Source organism: Babylonia areolata, chromosome 4, assembly GCF_041734735.1.
Source record: "Babylonia areolata isolate BAREFJ2019XMU chromosome 4, ASM4173473v1, whole genome shotgun sequence".
Lineage (NCBI taxonomy): Eukaryota > Metazoa > Mollusca > Gastropoda > Neogastropoda > Buccinidae > Babylonia > Babylonia areolata.
The window spans coordinates 19238730-19264764 of record NC_134879.1 but is presented as its reverse complement, the minus strand read 5'-3'; the positions used below and the strand labels follow the sequence as shown (position 1 = coordinate 19264764).

Below are 26035 nucleotides of genomic sequence, written 5' to 3'. Positions count from 1 at the left end.
GACTCATATAAACCAGCCCACATACACACACACCCCACACACACCAAACCACACACACACACACAACACCCTCTCCACACAAACCCACACCCAACCCACCCCATGAACCACCCAGTCACCCCCGCCAAACCCCCCCCGCCCCCCAACAAACCCTCCCACCAACACGACCACCACTCACCTTGGCAGGGTAGCGGAACAGCTTCACGAAACCAAAGTCATCCCCCGTGGCCAGCAGCCCTCGGTCGGGGGACAGACAGGCAGCATTGACGTCCGTGACGTCACACTTGGGCGGCCACACCCCCTCACACGTAGCGCCCAGCACGCTGGTCCAGCTGGCCCAGTCGAACCTCTCCACCTCTGTGTTGCGCAGCGTGATGCGCTTCCCTCGCGGGGCCTCAAAGAACAGCTGCTCCTTGGCTCCGGAGTTGACCATGAGGACTTTGCCGCGGGCGTCCCAGTCGATGTGGGTGATGTAGCTGGATGCCCCTTTGCAGGTGCCCACCCGCTTCACGCCCAGCACATTGTAGATGTCCACGAAGTTGTCATGGGAGGCCACGGCCAGGTACTTGCCCACATCTGCAATTTGTAGTACTGTCTTGGTGAATAGATGCACATGTATGTGGTGTTTTTTCACGTGCACGTGCACAATTGTATATGTATTGTTTCATGTATGGCGCTTGGAGCCCATTACATGGGGAGTTTGCGCCATATAAGTACAATCTCTTATCATCATTATTATCTGTGACACGGTTCAGTTGGTCAGGATGGTGGGGGATCTGATCCATACATGCCATACCACATCTTCTTTGAAATAAAAAGAGAAATAAATCAAACAAAAGGAGCAGATTCCTGACCTTGGCATAAACTTGATCATGTGGAAAACAAGAGAAAACTAACTAACTAAAACTACAGTTGTAGTAAATCAGCAATCGCACACAAGGTAAATAACAAAAAGAAAGAGCAAAATGCAGAAAATAACCAGTCACACAGAGGCTGAATAAATAAAACAGCAAATGTTGAAAGTCATCAGCAGCACATACGATTAATAAATAAAAGAGCAAATGTAGAAAATCTGGACTCACACTAGTCACAGATCTAAAAGAAGAAAAGAAAAAAAAAGTTATGAAATGAGAACATACCAGGAGAAAACTTGATGTCAGAGATTTCTTCCTTTCTGTGATGGAAACGTGCCATTTCTTCCATGGTCTCGGAGTTCAGCACCACGAAGCTGCCTAAAAACAGTCACACACACACATGTATAAAACAGGGTCAGTTGTTTATATTCAAGACAAAAAACTGCTGCTTTAAATAAAAAATGGTGGACCTGCTTGCTGACATTGCTTACTGTATAATGCCTGATGCAGGGGGTATTGTTTTATAAAAAAAAAGTTCTTTAAAATGTTTTTTTTTCTTTCTTTTTCTTTGTATTTTGTTAAAATAAAGTCTTAACAAAAAGAACTAAATACCGAAGAGCTCTGTGTCATGGGAGTCTGAAATAGTGATTTTGGGGGGAAATAAATTTTGATTCAGTTTATGAGAAAAAAAAAACCCTCTCTCTCTCTTTCTACAAACACTGCAAACATGTGTGTAAGGAGGTTTTAGCATCAGTCTATATCATTGATATCATAATTCTTAACTTCATTATCATTATCATCATCATTATTATCATCAATATTCTTCTTCTTCTTCTTATCATTATCATTATTACTATTATTATTATTGTTGTTGTTGTTGAAGTTGTTGTTTACATGATTATCATCATAAAAAATAGCAGGACATTAGTTTCAATGTTTACCGTCTTTCAGTCCCACAGCCAGAGCTTTGCCATCAGGGGAGAAGTCCAGACAGCGGCCAGCCTGTTTGAGGACCTTGAAGCTGACCAACTGGTGGCTGCCTTCGTATGACCAGCACCGCACACTCTTGTCATCACTCACTGTGGCGTATACTGCCTTCTTCGGGTGAGCTGCCAGCCCCCACACTTCTCCTTCCTTGTGACCCTAGATAAATTATGTTCAACATTTTTTTTATGACAGATCTTATCATACAGAAGTATCTAGCATTTGGACACACAGACATAATTGTTGTAGATACAGAAGTATCTAGCAATTAGACACACAGACACAATTGTTGTAGATACAGAAGTATGCCAGCATTTAATCACACAAACACAATTATTGTAGATACAGACGTATAGAAGTGTTTTAACCGACAGGCATAATTGTCATAGACTGAGATGCATGCAAGTGTTTAACTCACTCCGGACGATGGAACGCTATAGCGTTCCTGACGTAAGGTAGTGTTCCGGACCACGGAATGCTATAGCGGTTTTGACAATTAAAATTTTTTCCATGTTTTCCTCATGGGGTAGCATATCAATTGCAGTTGCACCGTGCACTGCAAACGTGTCAAGGGTCGAATGGAAAGTTTCTTCATGAGATTCCTTAACAACACACTCCACAGTGAGCCAGTGAGATCAGGAACCCACACGACAAGCTAATCTGCATACATATCGAAAATGGCATCGCAGGCAATACAAGTGGAAATGTTTGGAGCAAACTAGATCATGACAGCGGCTTTTACCGCTGCTGAAGTGATTGAAATGCTTCAAACTTGACAGTTTCGACATCGATGAGGATGATGAAGATGTTGAATAAAGTATCTGCAGTGAAGAAAGCTACCAGCAAGAAGGTACTGATAGTGACTCAGCTTCTGAGAGCAGTGAAGAGGGAGGGGGGTAGGTGTTCACACGACATAAGGAGAGGGGTCAGTGGGTCAAGTACTGTGAGTTTCATTCAGTTACTTTATGTTTTGTATTTTTTGTGATTTTTTCCTAACCCTAATAAATGGGTCGTCTGCAGGAAAAGCAAGGGAGAGAACTAGTCGTTCGAAGTGAGTTAAACAGACAAATTATTGCAGATACAGATGTATGCAAGTGTTCAAACACACAGACACAATTGCTGCAGATGCAGATGTATGCAAATGTTCAAAACACACAGACACAATTGTTAAATACAGATGTATGCAAGCGTTTAACACACATACCTCCCTGCCCTCCTCGCCTCTTCATCCACACACATCCTCCCAAAACTGACTGACCTGAGCCACAATGGCCATGGGCCCAGCCTTGTCCACCTCCAGGATCTCCCCAGTCATGGTGCCCACCAGGATCTTGCCGTGGCCCAGCACGATGGCCCGCACTGCAGGCATGTCCATGGTCAGCAGGCCCTTCGACTCAGCCGTGATGGCCTCCTTCTGGATGCTGTATGTCTTCAGACAGCGCTCAAACTGGTCATCCCACAGCCCAATCTTTCCGTCTTTCCCACCAGTCACAAAGCCCTGTTGTCCACAGAGGAGAGAGAGAGAGTTGGTGAAGGGGTGGGGTTGGGTGGGGAGGCAAGGAGGGGAAGAGTTATGGCGTGTGATTTATTTTTGTTGAATTCTGTGCAAGAAATCCACTCTGATAGGTACACAAATATATATGTGTGCACTCAAGGCCTGACTAAGCATGTTGGGTGCTGGTCAGGCATCTACCTAGCAGATGTGGGGCAGAGTATATGGATTTGTCCAAACACAGTGATGCCTTATTGTTGTTGAGGTGTGACAGAGAAATCAAAGTCAAAATATATTTATTTGAGGGGAAAGAAATATCAGCACACAACAGCTTTTTTTCCCCCCAATCTTACCCACACAAAGGAAAAAGAATAAATCAGTTGAGGAAATACAAGGGAAGGGAAAAAGAAAGCACAAAACGGCCTGCTTTCATTCTACCCTCACAAATGAAAAGATTAAATTAAGGAAATACAAAGATGGGGGAGAGAGAGAGAGAGAGAGAGAGAGTGTGTGTGTGTGTGTGTGTGTGTGTGTGTGTGTGTGTGAAAACTTAATCGCATAAGATAATCACTTCAGTCTAAATGTGTGTGTGTGTGTGTGTGTGTGTGTGTGCGTCTTTCTGTCTGACTGTCTGTCCATCTATCTGCGTACACGCAAGCATGTGAAAAGAGGGCACCATTTGCAATAAAAAAGATTTTGTGTTAAATAAAAATGGTTCATTATCATCATTTCAATTACTATCATTATCAAAACCCCAGTTCACCTTGTCCAGGGAGTGCATGGCGAACACTGGCCCCTCATGTGCCTTGACCACCTTCTTCAGAGTGACGCCATTCCAGATGAACACATTGCCGTCTGAGCCACCGGAAAAACAGACGTCAGCCGTCTTGCCATAGCACACGCACAGCATGTCACATAGTTTGGCCACCTGCCCCACCGTGCCTCTGTTGGAAGTGAAACCTCCACCTGTAACACGCCCACATTCAATGTAGCATCATTAATTTAAGACACATTGCCTGTAACACACACACACACACACACACACACACACACACACACACACACACACACACACACACACACACACACACACACACGGAAAAAAAAATTCTCCAGGAAAATCCAATTTGATGATAAAATAATAACAGTTGCAGACAGAAAAAAAGAAAGAAAAAAAGGGTTGTGCAGCACTATGGTGATGTGCCCTCACAGTGGACAGTAGCACGAATTTCACACAGAGTTATCTGTTGTGATACAAGACAAGACAAGACAAGATGAGACAAGACAATGCAATGCAATACAATATAAGACAATGCAATGCAATACAATACAGTACACTACAAAACAATTCAATGCAATGCAATGCGATACAGTACTCTACACTCCACTTCACTACACTACACTACTCAACACTCTACTCCACTACCCTACTCTCCGCACCACTCCACTCCACAGCACAGCACTGCACTGCACTACAATACAACCCACCTGTCTGATTCCAGAACTTGATGTGCTTGGTGCCCACAGTCACCAGCTTGGCAGTGTCAAAGGGATTCCACTTGATGACAAAGATCTTGTCTTTGTGACCTCTGAGAACAACAACAACAACAACATTTACAATGAATTCTTTAGTGATCATGTTCACACAAAATAAATATATAGCCTGCAAACATTGTTAAACAAAGAACAAGACAAGACAGGTTTATGTCACAAAACTCTTGAGTGGTATAGTAATAATAATAATCATCATCAGAATGATAATGATAACTATAATAATAATGAAAACGATGCTGGTGATGATGATTGGTAATGAACACACACACACACACACACACACACACACACACACAGACAAACACACACACACATTCCACTTACCTGGTAGTGGCAAGTTTCTCTCCTTTCTTCCAGTCCCACACAACAATACTGTGGTTGTCGTCCAGACCAACAGAAGCCAGTCGCTTTCCATCAGCTGAAAAAGTCGAAACAAAATGAACACCTTCAAAAATTTGTCCACACAAACAAAGAACAGTTGCTTTCCATCAGCCGAAAAAGTCAAAACCAAATGAACACTGTCAACTATATCCACACCCTAAAACAAAACATGACTAACCGTCGCAACAATGGCAGTTATGGTGCATGTGGCATATCCACTCAAGCACATAATCATAAGTGTAATCTGTATGAGTTGAACCACTGGTCTTATATGAGGTGCCACGGCAGAACAGGCTCCAGAGTTGACCAGTGATCAGGGTCCAAGGCTGTTTCGCCATGGAAAAGGGACTTTCCTCTTATTTTTCTCACTCAACATTTTTTGTATTTTGTATTTCTTTTTATCACAACAGATTTCCCTGTGTGAAATTCGGGCTGCTCTCCCCAGGGAGAGCGCGTCGCTACATTACAGCACCACCCCTTTTTTCTTTTTTTTTTCCAGCGTGCAGTTTTATTTATTTTTCCTACATAATTTTTCTACAGAATTTTGCCAGGAACAACCCTTTTGTTGCCGTGGGTTCTTTTACGTGCGCTGAGTGCATGCTGCACACGGGACCTCGGTTTATCGTCACATCCGAATGACTAGCGTCCAGACCACCACTCAAGGTCTAGTGGAGGGGGAGAAAATATCTGCGGCTGAGCCGTGATTTGAACCAGCACACTCAGATTCTCTCGCTTCCTAGGCGGACGCGTTACCTCTTGGCCATCACTCCACATGGGTGTGAATGGTTACCTAATTTCAGTCAGGGGAATGGTGGAAGGAGAGGATTCGAACATGCCTTCCTCTACCAAACCCTTGACATAGAGGATACGAATTCACTGCCCAGTTGATTGTAAAAGGCTATGGGACCTTTAGACCTTAATCACTGTGGGCAGAATATATGGGCAAGGACAGATGAATGTAACTCAAACTTGATCATAGATAAAACTACACTGACTCAAACTTAAATCAACTAAGGTTTTCTTATTCCATTTACATGAACTCAAGAACTAAGAAATTAAATTGAATGAACCAAATAAAAACACAATTTATAATATATGAAATATCATAAAAGATTTAAAAACAAAACAAACAAAAAACAACAAAAATTCTACCTTTTCTCATTATTTTTTTTTCAAACTATACCCATTCCTTGTCTCCACACATTCCCTTCTTCTTTTGGCCCTTCTTTCCCACCTGTTGTCCTGAACGTTGTCAAAATCTTAATGATACGCTACCTTTTCTCCACTGACACTCTTAGGCATCCTGCTAGTTTACCATAGTAACTTGTGCTTATGCTAGTCAGAAAGTTTGTCTGTAGAATTTTTGTCTGTCCAAGCAAGCACTATCGTTTTGTTGTCAGCTTCAAACAATGTAAACTGTGGAAACATAATTGCTGTCACCTCAACAGGAAAAAAAGAAGAAAAAAAGCTGAATATTTTATTCTTTTTGCCGATTGTTCCTTGGCTCCATTTTACTTGTTATCTGCCTCCCTCTTTCAAGACATGCATACATACACACAAACACAAACATGCGTGCACATGCGAAAGTGCATGTACAACATGCTTTCAGTTGGGAAGTAGGCTACACAATGATAAAAATGTGCACCATTACTGACCGGAAAAATCCACAGCACAGACACCTCTCTGGTGGTGGCCTTTCAAGATGGCGCCAGTCTTCAGTGTCTCAGCATCCCATACATGGATGCTGGGATCTCGTCCAACCTGTTCATGGTAAAAGAAATCAACTGAATGCCTGTTCTCCTTTTTTCTTCTTTTTTTTTGTTGAAAAGGAGATGAATTATAGAAAGACGGGTGAAAGGAAAGCAGTAATGATAGGAATAAAAATGAGCCATAAAACATCTGAAACAATGAGTACAAGGACAGAAACATACACACTCACATGTGTTGTACAACACAGCCAAGGGGTTAAGACTATAGGCATTTCCTACTGAGCTATGTCACTGCAGTTTCAGGAATAATACTAAAACTTGGTACCCCCAGTACTGATTTATCCATAACACCCAGTTGCTTTCCTTGGACCGAGTATGGATATTTCCATACTGCAGTGAGCAGATTCAGTTTCATTTTCTGAATAAGTTGTATTATGACTAGGTACTTTAGGCTAGTTGTCTTTAGCCTCTCTGTTGTTTGTAGGTGTATTAAAGGAGATGTGTTTGATGACACTGTGTGTGTTTGTGTATGAAGTACAGCTTCAACAAAGCACTCAGCTGTTGTGGGGCTGATCCACAGAAACTGCAGTGCAGCTGCACTGATGGGGTGCTAAGCGTTAAAAATTATCTACCCTGTAACATGATGTTACCATGAATGTCATACTGTTTCCCTGACCTGACCAGTAGCTATGAGATCCTTCAGGGGATGAATGCAGAGGCAGAGGATGTCATCAGTGTGCTGTGTGTAGAACCGCTGTTGGTTCTTTTCCTTGTTGAACACTACTGCTGCTGCCGCCACATGGTAGACGATCTCTCCTGTCTGTGTGTAGAACAGGTTGTTGCGGCAGTCGTAACCTCGGTACCTGACACGCATGGAAAGCCAATATTACTCTTTTTACAGATTTTTTTCTTCAAATTCAGATGATTAATGAAATTGAATTTGCATGAAAAAAAACATGCACATCTACCAACCTATGTACACTAATATATTAAAAAAACTTCAAAAGCAAGCATGACGAGGGGCCACAGCTGAATGGATACAGCACTGAACTTTCTGTACATTCTGGATTCAGTCTCTGTTTCAGCGCCTGGTGGATTAAGGGTGGGGATTTTTCTAATCTTCCAGGACAACATAATGTGCAGACCTGCTGGTGCCTTAATCACTTTTATGTGTGTGAGCATGCAAAAGTACAAATAAGCATATCAAATATTCGGTAACCCATGTCAGTGTTCAGTGGGTTATGGACACAATAACATACCCAGCATGCACATCTCTCAAAAATGGAGTATGGCTGTCTACATGGCAGAGTAAAAATGGTCATGTACATAAAAACCCACTTACTGATCTGAGGTAACCTGGGAGTTGCAGCCCATGTACACAGAAAAAAAAGAAAAGAAAACAATATCAAGAAGTGACTGGATAAATGTGTACTCAGAGTTCAGTGTTGGTCATTCAAACAACTGTGATTGGGTAAAAGTAATTCTTTTTCTTCTTCTACGTAAAATAAACGCAGCAAGAAAACCTGTATCATACCCATGGATGTACTCCAGTTTCAGACTGTCATTGGGTCCCAGGTTGCGTTTTTCTCCTGGACGCATTTCTTCGTGGCGGAACTTCTTGATCTGCGCCACATCTTCCCGATACAGGTGGCGGCCGTACCTCACCTGTTTCTCTCTTTCCACATCAGAGTCCACATCGCCCACATCGGACAGATCTGAGTCACTGTCCTCACTGTTGGAGTCCACATACGCTGCAATGGCAACAACAGTTTGGTGGATCACATTACTGGTACTGAATTAAGTGCTTGTAAGTTACAATTAATGTAAGTTATTATTAGTCAAAAGAGAATGGTTCCAAATGAAATATCTTTCAAATGAACCACTAAAGAGATAAATGCATTCATGTGTGTTTGAGGTATGCTTCAAAATACTGTTATGAACTCGGTTTCAGTTTCAAGAAGGCGTCAAAGTGTGTGTACTGATCCATATAAGCTGCACCATATGCACTTTATACTGACATAAAACGAAATTGAATTAATTAATGAAATAAACAAATAATACAAAATACATCAACATATAAAAGAAATGAAACATGTTAACCCACTTACTGGAAACAGAAAGGGCAAACATATGTGACATCTTCGCTAACAGAAAAAACAAAAAACAAAAATAAAAAACACACACATCCAAATATACTGTGAAGTAATGAAACCATAAATGCTCATTTTTCTCGCAGGCAATAAAGAAAGCTTAGGTCTTCAGCAGCCAAAAGAAAGAACCCATGAAATTATACCTTCCAAGAAAATAAGAAAGATAAAAAAACAAGAAAAAAAAATTGCTTAAACCATTGAATAACCCAGGATTAAGAATAAGTGCAGTGATGGTGGACAGAATGTTAGTGAAGCAAACCCACCATTGTAAGCGTCAGGCAAGTCGTCATCGCCTGCCCCCTGGGGCACAAATCGCCACTGGAAGATGGCATGGTCAGCGCCACCTGTGGAGATCACCCTCCGTTTGTCGCTCGAGAATCGAACATTTGTCACATGGGCTGAGTGACCGACGTACTTCCGGAACTTTGCACCTGTGACCACACATGGTTACAGATTAACCCCGAAGGAAGCAAATCACACAGGAGATTATAGTCAAAAAGTTAACACATTTACCACACATATCCCACGAGAAAGTGTCTACCAAATCTTCTTTATAGTCAGAAAGTTTATTCAGTACATATATCTTAAAAGAGGGTGTCCAAATCTTTTCATAGTTACAAAATCAACACGTTCAGCACACATATCCTAAGACAAGGTGTCTAGATCTTTTCATTTCATTTATCTGCTTATTTCATTTTGTTAAAAAGAAAACCACCAGCTTCTCATCTGCAGTGGGGAGGATGGATCATGCAGCTTTATTACCTTTGGGGTGATTAACAGAAAAAACCCTAAGGAGTTGATATTTAAATTTTCTACTGCCTCTCTTACACTTGACTGATTTAAAAAAAAAAATCTTTTTTTTTAGGGAGGGGGTTGGATGTTGTTATTGCTTTGCCATATCAAACAATGTTCTTCTACGTGTTCTTTTCACCTGGACTTCTTAATTTTAGCTAATTGAAAAGATTGAGACAGAATCCATTGTGCAGTGGGAATTGCTGCATGAGAATCAAAAGTAGTAAGTTTTTTTATCTGTTCCCGTATTTGGCAGAGTCAAGAAACATCATTCTAGTGTTTTTTTCAAAAGAAAGTTACTTTTCACAACACTACATGACAGACACAGTCACATAAAGAAAGAAAGAAAGTGAATGGGCTTTATCTGCAATGCATTCACCAAACAAGGTAGCAGAAATGGCATCAATCTAAGATACAAGAATAGTCTGTGATGTCTATGGGAGAAACTACTGACTCATTTGCTGATAAAAAGGCTGTAACATACAAAAGAGCAAAAACATCACATCAAAAGAACAACAGAAAGTTTGATAATGCTCTGTTTCAAAAAGAACACTGGTTCATAATAAATATATGTTCAACACTGTATGAACTCACATGATACTTTTTTTCTGTTCAGTGATGTGGATTGTATAAAAACCAAAGTAAAGATATAAAAAAAAAAAAACAAAAACAAAAAAACTTGAAAACTTCTCCAGTTGCCCACCTTTCTTCAGACAAGGGAATCGGAACAGCTTGACGAGGCCAAAATCATCGCCTGTGATTGTGACCTGGCTCTCAAAAGCAGCGTCAGTGGCGTTGACATCGTTGGTGTCTGTGTATTTCTCCCAGATGCCGTTCACCTCAGGTCCCAGCACTCCAGTGAAGGTGACCCAGTGGATGCTCTGGATTTCCTCAGTGCTGGTTAGCTGCTTGCCCACTGACGTCATGATTATGGAATGATTGTTACTGACATGGCACTGGGATTAGAATGCAGTTTTTTTTGTTGTTTTTTTTGTGCAGTCTCTGTACCACATTGATTGACTGGGATTATAATGTATTGTTTTCATGGACAGTCTTTGTACCAAACTGGCTGTCGAAAGCAAGAGGGAAATTTGCTCTTATATTATTGTTTTAGAAAATATGTTGACCTTTTTAAAAAATTGTATTGTTTTATTTGTTGCACTAAACTGGAGTAGACTGTACTGAACTGTATTGGAACTTCAAAAATTCCATCACCATCTTACAGATTGTGTCAAAGTGACTCAGATGTATGATTTTCTGAAAGACGATTATATCAACTTGTTAACTAGGTTGATGAAGAAGCGTGCGGCAACAACATATATAGGGTAGGCAGGCCTAATTGCGAATGATCCAGTTGAAGTGACCAGCTCAACCTGTGTACTGTAAAGATTACATGCAGTATGACAGTCAAACGCTGTTCTTTTGTTTTTAGAGGCTTTCTCCGACTGGTTGCACCAGGAAAAGTTCGTCTGCTCATTCTTTTCAACATTTTGTCGACATTCGAAATGACAGGGGTGCCTGAGGGTTAATGTGAACGGGCAAGTCTATCTGCAAACGATGGCTTTGAGTACATGCAGACAATTAAAACAGAAGCAGGTCTTTAAGTCATTAAACATAACATATCATTGGAACATCGCACCAGACTGTTGTATTGTTGGTTTTGATCACACATGCACACAAATTCACAAACAGACATTTAAGCACACACACACCCACACACCACACAAACACACCCTTTTGAGAGTGCTCAGTAACTGTGCAGCATTATTCACAAATAGACTCTCGCCAAACTATTCTATGGTCTAATTGCAAACGACACTATTTTGCAGATTCCTGTCAAAACTGCTGTTCCGATCTGACACCAATATGCTTTCATAATTTTCTCCTAGCACTGGTAATGCGCATTCAACATATCGGATCAAATCAACTATTTCAAACTGTGTCAAAGTTCGAGTCCTACAACTTGCTTCCATTGATTTAAGATTTTGATAGCACATTTGTAACCTTGGTCGGAAGTGGTGCGCAAAGAGAAGAAAGAGAGCGGAAATAGCCAGAAATAGCTAATGTTTGACTGGGTCTTGGAAATAGATATTCATTAAGGTATTAGAAAAAGGTCGAAGCAAACATTAAATTGTAAAATGCAACCATTAAGAACACTTTGAAGTGGGGCAGTATATGAATCGTTTGCAATAACATTCTGTTTGCAATTACCGATACCTACCCTATCCATATTACAACCATATTAAAATTCCTTGTCAAGTTGACTTAATGAAGGTGCATTACTGAAAATGAAAAATAACATCTGATTTTTTGTGATGAAGGCTCAAACATTAACTTTTCAGAAAGACAACGAGTGAGAGAAAAACAGAATCGAGGAAGAGACAGATAGAGACACAGAAAAAGAGAGAAAGGGACAGAATGACCACCTGGCATTCTGAAGAAGAGGCGTTCTCCGGCCCCGCTGTTGGTCTGCAGGAACTTGCTGTCCTGGGACCAGTCCAGGTGAGTGATGAAACTGGAGCTGCCTGTGCATGTCCCCACCCGCTTGTAGCGCTGGTCGGTGGCATATACATCCACAAAGTTGTCGTTGGAGCCCACGGCCAGGAACTTGCCGCAGGGAGAGAACTTCATCTCATGGATCACCTCCTTCCGGTCCTTAATGTGAATCAGTTCTGACAGGTCCCTGAGAAGAAGCAACATGTTTGACCACACTGCAGTAACGTAAGCACAACATTAAATCACAAAAAAAACCCAAAAACCTTAGACATTTCCTCACAACAGTCAAGTATTAAATGAACAATATTATGTCCATGATCAAGCTTCCATACAGAGAATGTAGTTTAAAAATTTGATTTATGCTTTCTAAATTATCAGATTTACACTTCTTTGTGATATTTACCTGACAACACTGTTTGGATAACTGGATATTAGAATTGTGTCACTGATTTGTAAGATTAGAGAAACTGTGTTGGATTTGTGTCACTGATTTGTAAAATTAGACAAACTGATTTAGTACTGCTACCATATCATCTACAAAGTTTGAAGTGGAAAATATGTTTGTCTTTTGGTTTTCAAGCATCACTTTAAAACCAACTATACACTGTTTTTTGTCTTTTGGTTTTCAAGTACTGCAACATCACAAACACACAAAATGAGAAAGTTTAACATATTTGTCCACCCATCCCATCAGTCTGTATATACATAGAGTTATCAAAATCACATAACAAACAAAAGCACACATGGATGCAACAGCCAAATTTTCAGAGTGTTGGACTTTCAACTTGAGGGTCCCAGGTTCAATTCTGGTATCAGCCCTCGGTGGATGAAGGGTGGTTCTGATCTCCTGTGAGGATAACTGGATTATGGAAACGGAAACATTCCCAGCTTGCAAGCCCCCAAATAGTGAGTATGGCTAAAATTATTATGCATATAAAAGTCCACACACACATGCAAGCGAATGTGGGAGTTGTGGCACACAAACGCAGAGAGAAAGGAAAAAATGTGCACACAGACTGAAAACCATACAAGATGAAAAACATCTGATTGTCCATCAGGTCAGTCAGCATGTGCTGAGAACTATCACAGTCACATTACAAGCACACACAGAGACTAAAATCTATACATGATCTATGCACACTACTACACCTCTTGATCTTAGCTCTGTCTTTACTGAGCACTAACACAAACAGATTGGTTCAAAACAGACAAGAGTGGTGGTTCTTCGTTGCTGCTCTGCATGCCAGAAGGCATAATAGGCAATGAGTAAGTTAGCAAGCAACTGAAGTCATTATTTGACATTTGGCTTCACAATGAATCCTACATATACAAACTGACTGTAATGTTCGCTGCACGCAACCTGCACACAACTCATTTGTTTTTACTTCATATGTCCAAAAGAGCACTTTCTCACTGCGCTGACAGGCAGGCCTAACAATAGTTTTAACACAATCTGGAGCTTTTACTCTTGTTGCTTTCAAGAAGAAAGAAAGGCAGTACCAGGATGCAGGGAGAAAGATGAGGGTAGGAGTGTGTGGAGGGGGGTGGGAGAGCTACGAAGGGTTGAAGATTGAGAGAAAAGCAGAGTTAGGGATAAAAAGAAAAAAAAAGACAGGCCTGTAAAGAAATGAGAGGGAGAAAGGTTCTGACCTTGTGCGAAGCACCATGAAGGATCCATCCATCATTCCGAGGGCCAGATGCTGTCCTTCTGCATCGAAAGCACAGGAACGCACCTTCTGCTCTACACTGGTTCTTGACAGCACCTCTCCATTAGTCATATTCCACAATCTGGTACAAGGAAAAAGAATGACAAAAAAATATTTCTTGATGCATTATTGTAGGTTGAAAAAGACCCACATCGTCAAACTGAAGTCAACTTTTTTATCTCTCGAAAGAAATTTTCTAGTTACTCCTGCTTATTCTTTTGTTGTATGCTTAAAAAGACAACAGACTCTTACAAACCAAAAGTACAATAATGATCTCAAATAACTACACATCTTAAAACCAAACCACAAAATTAAATGACAGTCACTTGGACTATATTTTACATTTATTCAATAGTTATCTTCAGGTAAAAAAAGGACCAAAGCATTCATGAAAAATTATCACGCATCTAAAGTGGTCTTGAACATCACAATATATATATTTACAAACATATAAATCAAATATGATCATGACCAAAAGATTAAAACATTGTTACTTTGATTATACTTTACATTTAATATATAATAATCTGCACCACACACACACACACACACACACACACAAGAAACAACAGCAACCATTAAATGATAGAGTATTCATGAAAAATCATTATGCACTTTCTGCCTACAGTGATCTTGCATAACACACCCACACCCAAACCTACACACACGTGTGTGCGCATGCACACACACACACACACACACACACAAAACATCCACCCAAACTGTAACTTTACCTCACAGTCTGGTCATCACTACCAGTGGCAAAGATCGGTTTCTTCGGGTGCACTGCCAGGGCCCACAACTCTCCCTCAGCATGACCCTGCACCAGACACAGTGGCTTGTCTCGACTTTTCACCCGCACCTCGAAGATCTCACTGTCCTGTGTCCCAATCAACAGCTGGTCACCACGCCAACACACACTGCGTATACAGATCCCTGGAAAATGACACACTTTTAATGCGATTAACCCGTTCTATGCCAATAGGCCATTAGCTGATGGCACAAAGTGTTTCCCCAGTGCCATAAAGCTATCCAACCTTGGCACACATCGGTTCCAATTTTTCCTTCATACCAGTTTGGTTCAATGAGCATAAAAAGAAAAAGACTCCTTCACAGAACATTCGCTTTCTTTTCTTTCTCTCTTACAGCTTTCATGCTAGACTCTTTTTCTATATATATGTTTTTTTAATTACCTCTGAATCTTTGAAATTCTCAGACAAGGGGAGAGCACTTACCTACAATATTCTCTGAAACTGGAAAGTTTATGAGGCAAATATTAACAGTCACAAAACAACATGTTGAATTTCAAAGGTATCAAATAGCTGGCTGACTGAAAATAACAAAAGAAGCACAGCTTTAAAAGTATGCATGTGAAAAGTGTTCACAAAATGACAAAGGATGCTTGTACAGCTTTAAATGGGCCTGTTTTTTCCTTAGCCACTTCTGAAAATGTAGATACACAATGTAGGCCATTTACCTTTGTAGCCTCCAGGAGCACTGACAAGATTAACTGTGGTGATGGGTTTAAAGTCTGTGTCCCACAGTTTGACAGCGCCGTCTTTACTGCCTGTCACAAACCCTTCTTCACAGTAGCCTACAGCATACACTGGGCCCTGAAATATAAAAGAAATCCCCAACATGGAACAAGGTATATCATTTTTCTCCAGGAACTTCTTCTTCTTCTTCTTCATTCGTGGGCTGCAACCCTCACGTTCACTCGTATATACACTTGTGGACTTTTACATGCATGACCGTTTTTACCCTGCCACGTAGGCAGCCATACTCCATTTTCTGGGGTTATCCAGGAACAATAATTCAATCTGAATATATGACAGGCACAACAGCTGAGAAATTAGAGCACAGGACTTCCGATCTGATAATCCTGGGTTTGAACCCTGTCTGGTGAACTAAGAAGGGAGATTTTGGGGAGTTCCCAGTTATCCGAGTATGTGCAGACCTGCTAGTGTCTGAACCCCTCTTTGTGTGTATATGCATGTTGATGAGGTAGGACATCACATTGTTGAAAATCCTGCAATCCATTTTAGTGTTTGTGGGTTATGTAAACACAGATATGCCCAGGAATGCACACCTCTCAAATCCAAGTAAAGCTGCCTAAAGTTGCATAAGCAACATTTCTATGACACATGAATACAAAACCACACTTGAATACATTACATTTTGAAACTAAAACATATACTCTTCACAAAGATCTGTTTACGCACTAGTACAACAATAGTCCTCACTTATCTAAGCAAGTGCAGACCATCATCAAATACACACACACATTTGTACACATCTATATAAAACACAAAAACTGTCATCTGCACACACATGAATAATCATGCTTTCATGCAAAGACACTTACAAACACTTGCATATATATGCTCATATCCATAAACATGCAAATACTAGACATATCCATGGATTCATCTGGGCATCACAAGTGGACTGATAACTCTTGAAAATGACCGAAACAATTACAATTTGCACCTTGTACAAATGATTTGTTGTCAAGTTGGACATGGCAGTCAATGTTCATGACCAAGATGCATCCAGTTATCTGCTTTTATGGACTTACAAGCACCATTGAGATTACCCGGAATCTCAAGCCGGTATGTATGCAATCTATCCCCCACTGATAGCAACTTCTGATTCAAAGAAACAAACTCTGACAGTTTTTTTCCGATGCCATGCTGCTGAAAAAGAACTGCAGTTGTTGCTGTGGCAGTTTTTTAAAGCCAATATTTTCTAACTGCTCTGGACTTGCGAAAGTCAAGTAAACTAAGACTCACCTATGCTCACATACCAGGGCAAAGTGAATAGTCACATGTGCACAGCATCCTAGACCACAAAATGTGAAGTCCAATCAACTGATCAAGCCAGTAAAGTGAGGTTAAGTTTCAAATTTAACTCCACGTTACAAGATATCACTTTGATAAAAGTGTATTTGATTTATTTCAGTGAGCACATCACTCCTCTTTTGCAATATCTCCACTGGCTCCCTGTCTCACACAAAATAAAGTACAAGATCAGCACTCCATGTTATAAATGTATTCACAACTCTGCCCCTTCCTATCTCTGTGGCTGTGGTCTCTTCACATCTGCACTCCATCTCGCTCTCTATGATCGGCTTCGGATCCACTCTGTTTACGCATACCCAGATTCAAACGCTCGACTGTTGGCCACCGTTCTTTCTCTGTCTCTGGACCTTGCATTTGGAATGAACTTCCTCTTTTGCTTCGTCAGGTCTCCACACTCAGCTCTTTCAAGTCTGGCCTTAAAAACCACCTCTTCCCAAAATAGCCTCCCTTCCATGCCTCTTCCTTGTCTTCAGTTGGGTTTTTTTTCTTTTCCAGTTTTAGAGTTATGCATGTGTTTGAATGACTGGTGAAATGCGCTTTGATTTGTCTCAGCACAAGATTGAGCGCTATATAAATATAATAATTATTATTTATTATAGTTCTGTAAAACATGCCAGTAATCATCCACATTGTGTTTTTGTTTTGTTTTTAGTCAAATGATGGTGCACCTGAACAGTTGAAAACTTGTTTTTTCTAGGTTTCTTGATACTTTGTCCTGTAGATATCTAAAATGTCCTATTCATTTTCCTTAAGCTAGGACATGAGTCCTAAACTTTATAATTTTCAGATGGAACACTGTATATCAAACAGTTTTAGTTTCATGGAGGCGACAAATCATGTGGACTGATTCATATTATGCCACATCACACCTGCTTTTTTGACTCACTTGTGTAAACAAAGTGAGTCTATGTTTTAACCCGGTGTTTGGTTGTCTGTGTGTGTGTGTGTGTGTGTGTGTGTGTGTGTGTGTGTGTGTGTGTCCATGGTAAACTTTAACATTGACATTTTCTCTGCAAATACTTTGTCAGTTGACACCAAATTAAGCATAAAAATAGGAAAAATTCAGTTCTTTCCAGTCATCTTGTTTAAAACAATATTGCACCTCTGCGTTGGGCACAAAAAAATAAAAAATGAAGCCTAATTATATGCAAAATGCATTTACTGTTATATTTATATTTTTTGTATTCTCTAAACCTGGCACTTTGATCTGATATTCTGACCCAACAACTTGAGCAGTCATTATTATCATTTTTTGTTCAACCAGGAACTTCTTTTGCTAAGCATGGAAGTTTTATTTATTTTGCAAACGTTTTGGTGCAGATAGTAAAAAAGGGAAACTACTCTGTATATTAATGCTAGGGGACTTAATTTGCTTTAAACTGATCTTTCTCATCTTAAACATTACATTTTGAAATTATACTCAATACAAAAGCTTGGATTTTTATTTTATTTTAAGTGTATCACAAGTGAGTAGATGTCTGACCTATTATGTACAGACCCAATGTACACATGCACCAGAAGAACTTTCACAGCCCACACCACCACCCACATCACACTCACAGCATGGGCTCCAGACACCACACGATCCAGAGTGCTCTCCCTCCAGATGTACACATCTCCGCTGAGTGTGCCAGCGTACGTGCTGCCATCCACGCCAAAGGTCAGGCTGAGCATTGTCTGGATCTCTCCTGTTTTGCCAAACACGCCTTTTTTGGGTGTCAGGGTGTTGCCACACAGTGACCAGAACTTGATGTGCTTGACACCACATGACACCACTGTGTTGTCTTTGAAAGGGTGAAACTGGACATCAAACACCTGGAAAGAGAGAGAGGGAGAGAGAGAGAGAGAGAGAGAGAGAGAGAGAGAGAGAGGATCATGTTTACATGATAGTTCACTCAAGGTTGAAAATTAGTATTTATGCTATGTGTATCAAAAGTTTCATGAAGTTAGTGCATGGATAAGTGATTGGGTGTATGTGCATGTGAACAAATGTGCGTGTATGTAACTGTGTTTTAGTGTCATACATGTGTGTGTGTGTGTGTGTGTGTGTGTGTATAAACTTGTGTGTCTGTGTGTGCATGCATTCTTGTGTGCTTGTATAATGCGGTGGAGAGGGAAGCATGAAGATGATACATTATGAGAAAACATCTGAATGATTATCAAGTCCGTAAAAAGTTGAAAGCACACATTGCTGACCTTATCAGAATGACCTCTGGCTGTAGCAATGATTTTCCCTTTCCGCCAGTCCCACACATTGATTGTGGCATGCTGGTCCATCCCCACAGACACCAGGCGCTGAAAGCATCAGGATATATATGCTCAAAACTTAATCTCTCTCTCTCTCTCTCTCTGTCCTCTTCTTAATTTTTGTTGCAGTTGGATTTTTCTTAAATGTCATGGCTTGCTGCAGCAGTAAGGAAACATTTTTATTATCATTTTATGCTGATTTGTTTAGTCTAAATTCCCTAACTAGACAATGAATTACATGTCTGAATGAATTTTTATATTATAGACCATAAGATAATTTGGATTTCAATGTTAAAAAAGCAACACAAAACACAACAATACTAATTAAAAGTATTAATCAAAAACTAATTGAAAAAATTGCTTTCAACTTTTTTGTGTCTTCCACTTTTGATCAGTTTCACACTCTTTTCACACGCACACACACATTCACCATTCCACTCACACATGCACACATTAAAGATTCTTTTCAACTTACGATACAACTCTGAAGAAAAAAATTCTTTTAATCCATAGACTTACTGTGCCATCTTTGTCAAAGCCCACAGCACCAACACCATTCTGATGGCCATCCTTTAGAATGGACACAGTGTCTGTGGTGTTGCTGTCCCACACACAGATGTAGGGTGCTTTCCCTATCTGTCCTGTGGCCACCAGCAGTCTGTCTGGGTGCAGAGTTAAGCTGGGGGACAAAAATATATGTGAGTTTTAGAATGTATGAGTGTGTGTGTATGTGCATATGAATGTGTGTGTGTGTGTGTGTGTGTGTGTGTGTGTGTGTGTGTACGTACGCACGTACGTGTGTGTGTGTGTGTGTGTGTGTGTGTGTGTGTGTGTGTGTGTGTGTGTGTTGCAGGGTGGGATTACTGCATTCCTTCAGTTTTAAATGATGCCATTTCTATTCTTTTTCTAGTTATATTATTTCAATCCTCCTCACTGTGCATATCCATCAGATCAATGTTTATAAATATAAATTGTGGAGAAAATTTTCACAAATTATTTCATCTTATTAGCACAACACCGAGAAAAAAATACTGACCAGCGATCGCAATGCTGTGAAACCCAAACAGTGACTGAAAAAAAAAAATGCATGAAAGGAAAAATGGTCCACACACGCTCGTGTCGAAACACGCCAGCACAGCAATGATCGAACGTGATGACTCGATCTTTGTAAATTATTCAGCAAGTACCATCTGTGCTTCTTTTAACTGAACGGTCGACAGGTCACTGTTAAATTACAACTGAGGCCACTAAACATGCATGCACTGATACAATTTTACCCTCACCTCACGATATCATCATTGTGTCCAAGGAAGAAGCGCTGCTTGTGGTCACGCACATTGTAAACAATCCCGACGCCGGCAACAAAATACACAAGGTCCTTGTTTGCGTTGTAGAAAAGATTGTTCCTGCACTGGTGGCCTCTGTAACCGTAAACCCACTCCAGGCGAAGCTGGGAATCAGGAGCACTTTTATCGGCCATCTTCAGGCAGATGGTCACTTGAAACCGTTGCTGTGGAAACGTGCTGCGACAAGTTCTCCGCCGGGGAGTGTTTCTGCCGCGGTTGATTGTTTTGGTTGTATGCGCATGTCCGGATGTGTTAAGCACTCGTCTGCCTAAACAGGAATTTCTTCAATACCGTTCATGGTATACTTATTCTGGACTCAAGTCGTCTGCATAATGGACACTGTCCATGTCTTCATCAAGAAGACTTAACACTGTGATTAACATTTTATAAGTCGAAACATAGACCTGTGACATGGTTACTTAGAAATCCCAGCGGATTTTCTTTTCAAAGCAATTAAAAGACGAGATAGAAACCGGCTTTCACAATGAGGGTGGGCCCGGGGAGAGTGAGGGGGTAAGGGGGAGTTCTGAGAGTCGGGAGTGGAGTGGAAGTGGGAATGGACGAGTGTGGTTCAAGATGGCAGCACATGTTTGTTTGTGTGTGTGTGTGTGTGTCTGTGTGTGATAAGATTTATTCGTAACTTCCTCAGTTTTAGTTTATTTACACTTTATTCCAATGTCTGCGCATATCGAAAACTGAATTTCTTAACCTTGGTATGGACAGTCCTGAGCCCTGACGTTAACTTTTCGTAACGGGCATATAAAAATTTTTAAACTGGTATTCTAAATTGGTGTTCGGAAACAAAATGTAGCGAGAGAAAACTTACCGGAAGTTCGACCTGTCCAAGCGTCTGCTGCAAGTTCGTTCTTCAAGGAACTGAAACTTGATAAACAAAAATGTCGGATCTGAAAAGCGTGGTCAAGAACTGCAAAGTGGAATCTGTCCATGCAGTAGTTGAAAACGGCCGTCAGAAGTTCTTGTGCTTTACTCGCCTGTCTGAAGAAGACAGCACTTGGTTTGTGTTGGCCTCTGACGGTGCAGATGTGTGGAGAAGCGAGTTCGATGAAGATGGTTTGGATGCCCAGCGTGATCTGGTCAACATTAGCACATCTGATGCCTTTTTGACGAGATTTAAGTAAGATTAAGAAATTTTTGTTTTTTTTATGATTTATTATATTCAAATACGGGGTTGGGTAAAGTGGTTTGTATGTACGCATCATGAACTTGATTAAGCATTGGAAATCCTGAGGCAATCAAAATCCTGTTAACCTTCGCTGGCTATCGTGGGTCGTACACGACCCAGAAGGGTACAAAAACGCAAATATATCAACCAATTCTTAATATTTTTCTACGAAATTTCAGAAATGCTTCCTACACCTAAAAGGCCAATTTTGCCAAAAAATGAAAAAAAATCATTAATTAATGAGTAATTAAAGGTGTTTCAGTTTCAGTAGCTCAAGGAGGCGTCCCTGCGTTCGGACAAATCCATATACGCTACACCACATCTGCCAAGCAGATGCCTGACCAGCAGCGTAACCCACACACACAATTAAAGGTGGCGTTTTAACTACACACGGACGCTTGTGTGGGTCGTGTATGACCCATGCTTTTTAAAGAGGAAAACATGTGGTCACCCCTCGAAAGCACATGACCCATACCTTTTTAACAGTGATTTCAGAAGGTTTAATTTGCAATTAGTGAAGGAAAATACAAAGTTTTACTTTCAATAGCCTCACTACCCCACTACTCTCCCACTACCCGCCCCCCCTCCCCTCTCCTTTCTCCAATCTTCAGCTATGACCCCCTTCCATCCCCTTCTCTAACAGTATGTACCTGTGTGACTGAATATCTTTGATCATGCGTGTATAGGATGCTATGAGTCATTCTGTGTGTGTGTGTGTGTGTGTGTCTCGCTGTCTGTCTCTCTCTGTGTCTCACTCTGTCTGTCTCTCTGTGTCTCAGTCTCTCTCTCTCTATCTCTGTGTGTATAAGTAGGGTTTGTATGTATGTGCATGTGGTGTTATGCGTTTGTGTGTGTGATCAGTTGTGTGTGTGTGTATGTGCGTGTGTGTGAATGCGTGAGCATGTGTTTCTTCTGAGTGTATGTGTTTGTGTGAGTCTGTGTGTGCATGTGTGAGCGCATGTGTTTGTAATCAGTTGTTACGATATGTTTTTCTTTTCTATATTATAAGCTTTTGAGGAATATACTGTGTTGTCAAAAGCGACAGCCAGCGAATGAAAAAAAATCACCAAAATTACATCTGAAACTGCATAACAATGAATTTGCCAGCAAATAGCAATGTTCTTTGGAGCAAAAGAAGTACTGTGTTTATATACAGTTTATAGACAGTGTTGTAAATGTTTTCCAAAAATTCCTTGTGTATTGAAAGTACGCTTTGTTTGTCAACAGAAATGGCTTCACCTCAGGAGAGCTGGCTGTGGCACGTGTGGGAACTAAGCTCACCCTTACCATTGGGAAAGGCTCTTCAGCTATGGACTTTGACTTGTTTGAAACCAAAGCAGCGGAAAGGAAAACAGAACTTCAGAATGTGCTGTTCCGCATGGCAGAGCAAACGTTGATGTTAGAAACCAAACTTTCTGTGGCAAACCAGTCCCTGGAAAAGCTCCGTGCTCAGAAAACAAGTACCAGCGGCATGAATGCTTTGATGGATTTGGGCACCAAGAAACTGGGCAGTCCAGCGAAGGCCAAGCCTAGAAAAACAGGAATGAGTGTTGTCAATCCTTCCAGCAGAAAGAGGAAAGCTGCTACAGGAGTGGTGTTTGATTAGTGTGTGTATGTGGAACTTTTGAGTATGTGAATAAGTGGATGTGAATACATGAGTCTGTGTTTGTGTGAGTCTTTGTGTGTTGTGGTAAGAATTTTGTGAGCTGGAACTGTTCTTATTTTCAGGAAGAAGTCTGAACTGGTTTGGTATTTGAATTTGTGGAGCAATACATACAGGTCTTTCTTTTTTTGTGTTTGTTTTCTTTTTGTCTTTATTGACTCACTTATGTAAACAAAGTAAGTCTATGTTATAACCCAGTGTTCAGTTGTGTGTGTGTGTGTTTAAGTCTGAGTCCGTGGTAAACTTTAACATTGCTATTTTCTCTGGAAATATTTTGTCTACCAATACCAAATTTGGCTTATAGATAGTAGGAGAAAAATCTTCAGAATCATACCAATAATAGGTTGAACGTCTCCCGAATTTGGCTGTATTTCCGAATTGTTAACGATTTATTTCGTTGATGCTAGATCCGGATTCCGAAAACACTGTTACCCCTTTCCAGCTGCCCGAATGCAAGCAATGTGTTGAGAAGATGCCATGACCTTAGTAGTAGTAGTAGTAGTGTAGGTACTGGCATTTGACTGCCTAGGCCTCACGGCCTTTTTTTATGTCCCCTTCAGTATTGGTCTCCTTTGATTTGTGGGATGCACAAATGTTTTCTTTTACATGTTCTGTAATTCACTCGTCAAAGTCAATAAATTTTTCTTTTAAATTGATGTTCATGTCAAGGAGATTTTTGAACACATTAGTATTCTGTGCAAATTTAGTTTCAATAGGTTGTGCATTCCATATTTGTACAGTTCTACTAGCTAATGAATTTTTCTTTTGGTTAGTATTACAGTGGTCTTTACAAATCTTCATCATTGAATTTCTTGTACTCTCATAATCTGACATTCTAAAAATATTATTCACCTTGACTTCATTATAGCAATTTAACATTTATTATCGAAGGTTATGCCAAGGTCTTTCTCACTTTGACATTTCTCAATGTCTTGTGTTGTGTCTTCTATTATCATATGGTATTTGTTTTCTGGATTTTTTTCCCCATGTGCATTACTTTACACTTTGATACATTAAAATATAGATTCCATCTATTAGTCCAGTCCTGTAACTTATACAAGTCCTCTTGTACTGTGGTTGTAGTGTAGTATTATTTTGTGCATTGCTGTAAAGTTTATTATCATCTGCAAATATTTTCATTTGCTTTCTGTACTTTCAGGGAGGTCATTTATTATTGTAAAAAGCACATTGCCAAGTATGCTACCTTGTGGTATACCACTAACAATATTTTCATTTGTTGATATTTTTTCTCCAATTCTAAATGCCTGTGTTCTCCAGTTCTACCTGTGTGACCTTGATTTTCTTGTTCGCAATCAAAAGCAAAGAAATACAAATTCTGGACAGAACACATTCACTGACATTAACTACATTATTGATGTGATTACTGCATATGAACATTCTAAAGTGGACACGGAACTTACTAGAATGAACAAAAAAGAAAAATTGAATTGACAGTTTCATGGAGTTCAAGTCAACCTTGTCTACACAGGTCTTTGCAGATCTTGACAAAACTTGTTGCGAAGCCTGATGCGAAGGCAGTGTCTCCTTTTCCGCCAAATTCAAAGAATTTCTTCAATAGTTATCGATGCATTTACTGCATATGAATGTTTGAAAGTGGATACTGAAGTAACTAGTATGAACAGAAAAGAGAAATTAAATGGACAGTGTCGTAGTTTCTCAGGTTCTCAGCTTGTTGCACATGGATCTCTGCAATCTATTAAAAACAGACACATATTGCAGGTGTTTGAAGTGATGGGAATGTGTCCTTTACCTCGGACTTTTGTAAATACTGAAACATATCAAAATAACATGATTTAAACACTAATTTTTTTATATCATTGTCGAACCTGTGTCAGCGCAGTGAATAAAACCACTCATTCTTGATTCGAACATCCTTGGTTCGAATCTGCTTGGAACCCCCCCTTTTTTTTCTCTCTCTTTTTCTTAATGCGAAGCTTTATTTAATTATAATAACGAATATAAAACATATTTCAACAAACTAATTTTTATAAGTGTCATTATTATTACATCATTATTTTTTTCTCTTTAAGTGTATATCACAAGTGAGTTTTGAAGGCCTTGCCCTTCTTGTTTTTTGTATGACAGGTATTTTTTCATTGACTTTTTTCTTGGTAGATTGAGAGCAAACAATGTCCAATTTCAAAATTGCATGAAATGATAACAAAAAAGAACAACTACAACAAAACAAAATCCAGAAGATTTTGATTCATGAGTGTGTGCCATTTCTTAATGTTAATCATATTTATTTGCAATATGTCACATTGTTATAAGAAACCACAGTGGATTTTTGTTAAAGACCAAAAAAAAAAAAAAAAAAAAAAAAAGTTTCATTGGCATAGCTCAGCAAGTTGGTTTGATTTTAATATGATCAGTGAAAGAGTAAACAAAACCCAAACACTGAAAGAAGAAAGACAAACAGTTAAAAAGATTATACAAAGCTAGAAATATTTGAATTTCTGTATTACACCAGTGATAACTGGTTTCTGGAATGTTTCTCGAAACCAGAACTACAGCAACAGATATTCATTGTTCTTTTTACTAACGCAAGCAGAAAGAAAACCACCCCGTTTTGTCTGAAAATGATTGTTGGGAAGTT

At 40.0% G+C, this 26035-nt stretch overlaps 2 protein-coding genes across 2 annotated transcripts in view; one reads left to right on the top strand and one right to left on the bottom strand.

Moving 5' to 3' along the window:
• LOC143280926 (echinoderm microtubule-associated protein-like 6) overlaps positions 1 to 20776 on the bottom strand; it is a 41483-nt gene extending 20707 nt beyond the window's left edge. The window contains exons 1-20 of the mRNA XM_076585710.1: positions 20510 to 20776; positions 19746 to 19905; positions 19176 to 19274; positions 18540 to 18794; positions 15596 to 15731; positions 14853 to 15054; positions 14063 to 14200; positions 12343 to 12599; positions 10620 to 10832; positions 9388 to 9555; positions 8509 to 8725; positions 7651 to 7837; positions 6921 to 7026; positions 5209 to 5302; positions 4819 to 4919; positions 4094 to 4296; positions 3097 to 3336; positions 1796 to 1997; positions 1140 to 1232; positions 179 to 576 (exon numbers count right to left, since the gene is read on the bottom strand). Of these exons, the coding sequence (XP_076441825.1) occupies positions 179 to 576; positions 1140 to 1232; positions 1796 to 1997; positions 3097 to 3336; positions 4094 to 4296; positions 4819 to 4919; positions 5209 to 5302; positions 6921 to 7026; positions 7651 to 7837; positions 8509 to 8725; positions 9388 to 9555; positions 10620 to 10832; positions 12343 to 12599; positions 14063 to 14200; positions 14853 to 15054; positions 15596 to 15731; positions 18540 to 18794; positions 19176 to 19274; positions 19746 to 19905; positions 20510 to 20706 (3666 nt within the window). The 5' untranslated portion in view covers positions 20707 to 20776. The remainder of the gene's footprint in view (positions 1 to 178; positions 577 to 1139; positions 1233 to 1795; positions 1998 to 3096; positions 3337 to 4093; positions 4297 to 4818; positions 4920 to 5208; positions 5303 to 6920; positions 7027 to 7650; positions 7838 to 8508; positions 8726 to 9387; positions 9556 to 10619; positions 10833 to 12342; positions 12600 to 14062; positions 14201 to 14852; positions 15055 to 15595; positions 15732 to 18539; positions 18795 to 19175; positions 19275 to 19745; positions 19906 to 20509) is intronic.
• Positions 20777 to 21235: 459 nt separating this feature from the next.
• LOC143280925 (protein PAXX-like) lies at positions 21236 to 25771 on the top strand. Its single transcript, XM_076585709.1, has 2 exons — positions 21236 to 21707; positions 22983 to 25771. The coding sequence occupies exons 1-2, from the start codon at positions 21469 to 21471 to the stop codon at positions 23359 to 23361; spliced, it is 618 nt and encodes a 205-aa protein (XP_076441824.1). The 5' UTR covers positions 21236 to 21468; the 3' UTR covers positions 23362 to 25771.
• The last annotated feature ends 264 nt before the right edge of the window (positions 25772 to 26035 follow it).